We start from the raw sequence: 2,226 nt of genomic DNA, 5'->3' as shown, positions 1-2,226 counted from the left end.
TTATTAAAGAAAAAAGAATAAATAAATAAATAATTATTATTTGATGAACGTGGAAGTAGAAAGAGATGGTTTTTTTTTTCTCTTTTTATTTAATAATAATTAAATTCATCGGTGAGGGAGTTTTTAAAATGATTGAATAATAATAATAATAATAATAATATACGAGTAAGAGTAAATTGTAAATATTTAAACAAAAAATTTAAATGGATGATGATGATGATGAATATCGGAGTATTTTAAAAAAAAATTGAATTTTATTATTATTATTATCATTATTATTATTATTATTTACGTTTACTATTGATAAAATAATAATAATAATAATAGAGATCCCACGTATATATATATATATTTATGCATTAATCCATTTTTTATTTACGTTTTATATATAAAACGAACAACAAACGGTTGATTATTCATTTTAAAAAAAAATACTGAGTACTCGAAATATTGTTTGTTTGAGTGGTTGTTGTTGTTGTTGTTGTCGTTGTTACTTTGCCTAAATCGATTTTAACCTCCATAACTGTTTAGTCTGCTTTTAAAATTTAAAACGAAAGCTTCTTCTTCTTATTTTGATTGTTTAAAAAAATCGTTCGGGGGTGATTTTCGATAAAATTATTATTATTATTATTTTTTTGTTTGGTGAAATAGATGCGGGACATTTAAAATAGTGTTTTAATAAAAAAAAAAAAGTTTGGAAGTGGTAGTGGTGGTGGTAAGGAAGAAAAAGGAAGGAAAAGTTTAAAAATTTCAAGCGGAACGATGTTGGAATGTAATGGCGAATATAATTCGGTTACCCGATACGAATCCACGTAAAATTCCGGCCTACTACGAAAATACCAAAATCAAGGCTTCAACCCTATTAATAATAATAATAATAATAATACTAACGATATTCGTTAGCGCGACATGGAGTTATGATAGTAAAAATGATAAAAATGTCATCGGGGAAAACAAGAACAAGAACAACAACGATGGCGACAAACGAGTCGTTACCATTTTTACGGGAAGAAATTACTTAAATGATGATAATGATGATGATGATAATTACGAGGAGGACGACGACGACGACGACGATGACGACGTCGTCGTCGTACGAAAAAAAAAATCGGATCCGTTAAAAAACGTGACGATGTCGACGATGACGTCGACGTCATCGTCATCGTCATCGTCAAACGGAATAAAAAGTGCAATAAAAGATTTAGAAAAAAATCAGGGTTACCAATCGAATTATTCGACTTTGCACAAAAGGAAAAAAACAGGGAGGCGGATGATAATAAAAAGGATAAAAGATAAAAAATATTTTTTATCAGAATACGTTATCGATGACGAATCGAGATATGATAACGTGAGTCGTCGTGGAAATAAAGTACGAAACGAACGGAAATCGTTTTACGATGGCGGTGAAAAAATAATAATACCGGAAGAACGTAATAGTGCAATAATCAAATCTAAAAATAATAATAATAGTAAAAATCCTAAAATATGGATGAAAACGATAGTGAGAGGGAATGGTAATTTCACGCCGGAAATACAATATTATAATAATTATTTACACCGTAGGAAAAATCCAAGGAAAAATTATTATAATGATTACGCGACGACGACGACGCGGAGTCGTTTCCCTTCGACTACGTCGACGTCGACGACTCGTAAACCGGAAATTGGTAAAATATACATATTAGCACCTCCGCCGAAAAGATTTCATAATCGTTATAATAAATATCCTAATTATAATCAAAACGAAAGTGGTAGTAAAAAATGGAAAAATGAAAATTTAACGTGGCACCAGAATGTTTGGTTTAATCGTACTTCCGTTCCACGACACGATTTTAATTATTCCGTTTGGAATAAACGCGGTAAGTTTTTTTTTTTTTTTTTTTTTTTTTTTTGGTGCGTGTTCAGATTTACGGCAACAATACGAACGATTTTTTTTTTATTTTTTTATCCGGAAGAAAACAATAAAAACAAAGACAGACGATGATGGGCGACGTTTAGTTTTTTGTTTGTTTGTTTGTTTGTTGTACAAACGAGACGCGAGTTATTACGCGTAAATTGATGGTAGTTGGACAGACGAAAACAATTTAATGTAAAATCATTTAAACGATGTAAAATTACTGTTATTATTATTAATAATAATAATAATAATAATTTTAAAAAATGTCATTTTAACTCGTTGGAAAAGGGTAAAGAGAGAGAGAGAGAGAGAAAGAAAGAAAGAGAGAG

General features: G+C 29.7%; 1 protein-coding gene across 1 annotated transcript; it reads left to right on the top strand.

The window, feature by feature from the left end:
- Positions 1 to 1,141: 1,141 nt before the first annotated feature.
- Phum_PHUM394250 (uncharacterized protein) lies at positions 1,142 to 1,984 on the top strand (the record flags this gene model as incomplete). The annotated part of the gene is made up of 3 exons (XM_002428570.1): positions 1,142 to 1,217; positions 1,314 to 1,859; positions 1,956 to 1,984. 3 exons carry the CDS (start codon positions 1,142 to 1,144, stop codon positions 1,982 to 1,984), a joined length of 651 nt encoding a protein of 216 aa, XP_002428615.1.
- Between the last annotated feature and the right edge of the window lie 242 nt (positions 1,985 to 2,226).

This window comes from Pediculus humanus, genomic scaffold (genome assembly GCF_000006295.1).
Source record: "Pediculus humanus corporis 1103172107888 genomic scaffold, whole genome shotgun sequence".
Taxonomy (NCBI): Eukaryota; Metazoa; Arthropoda; class Insecta; order Psocodea; family Pediculidae; genus Pediculus; species Pediculus humanus.
The sequence above is the reverse complement of the archived record's forward strand: the minus strand, read 5'-3'. Positions and strand labels throughout refer to the sequence as shown.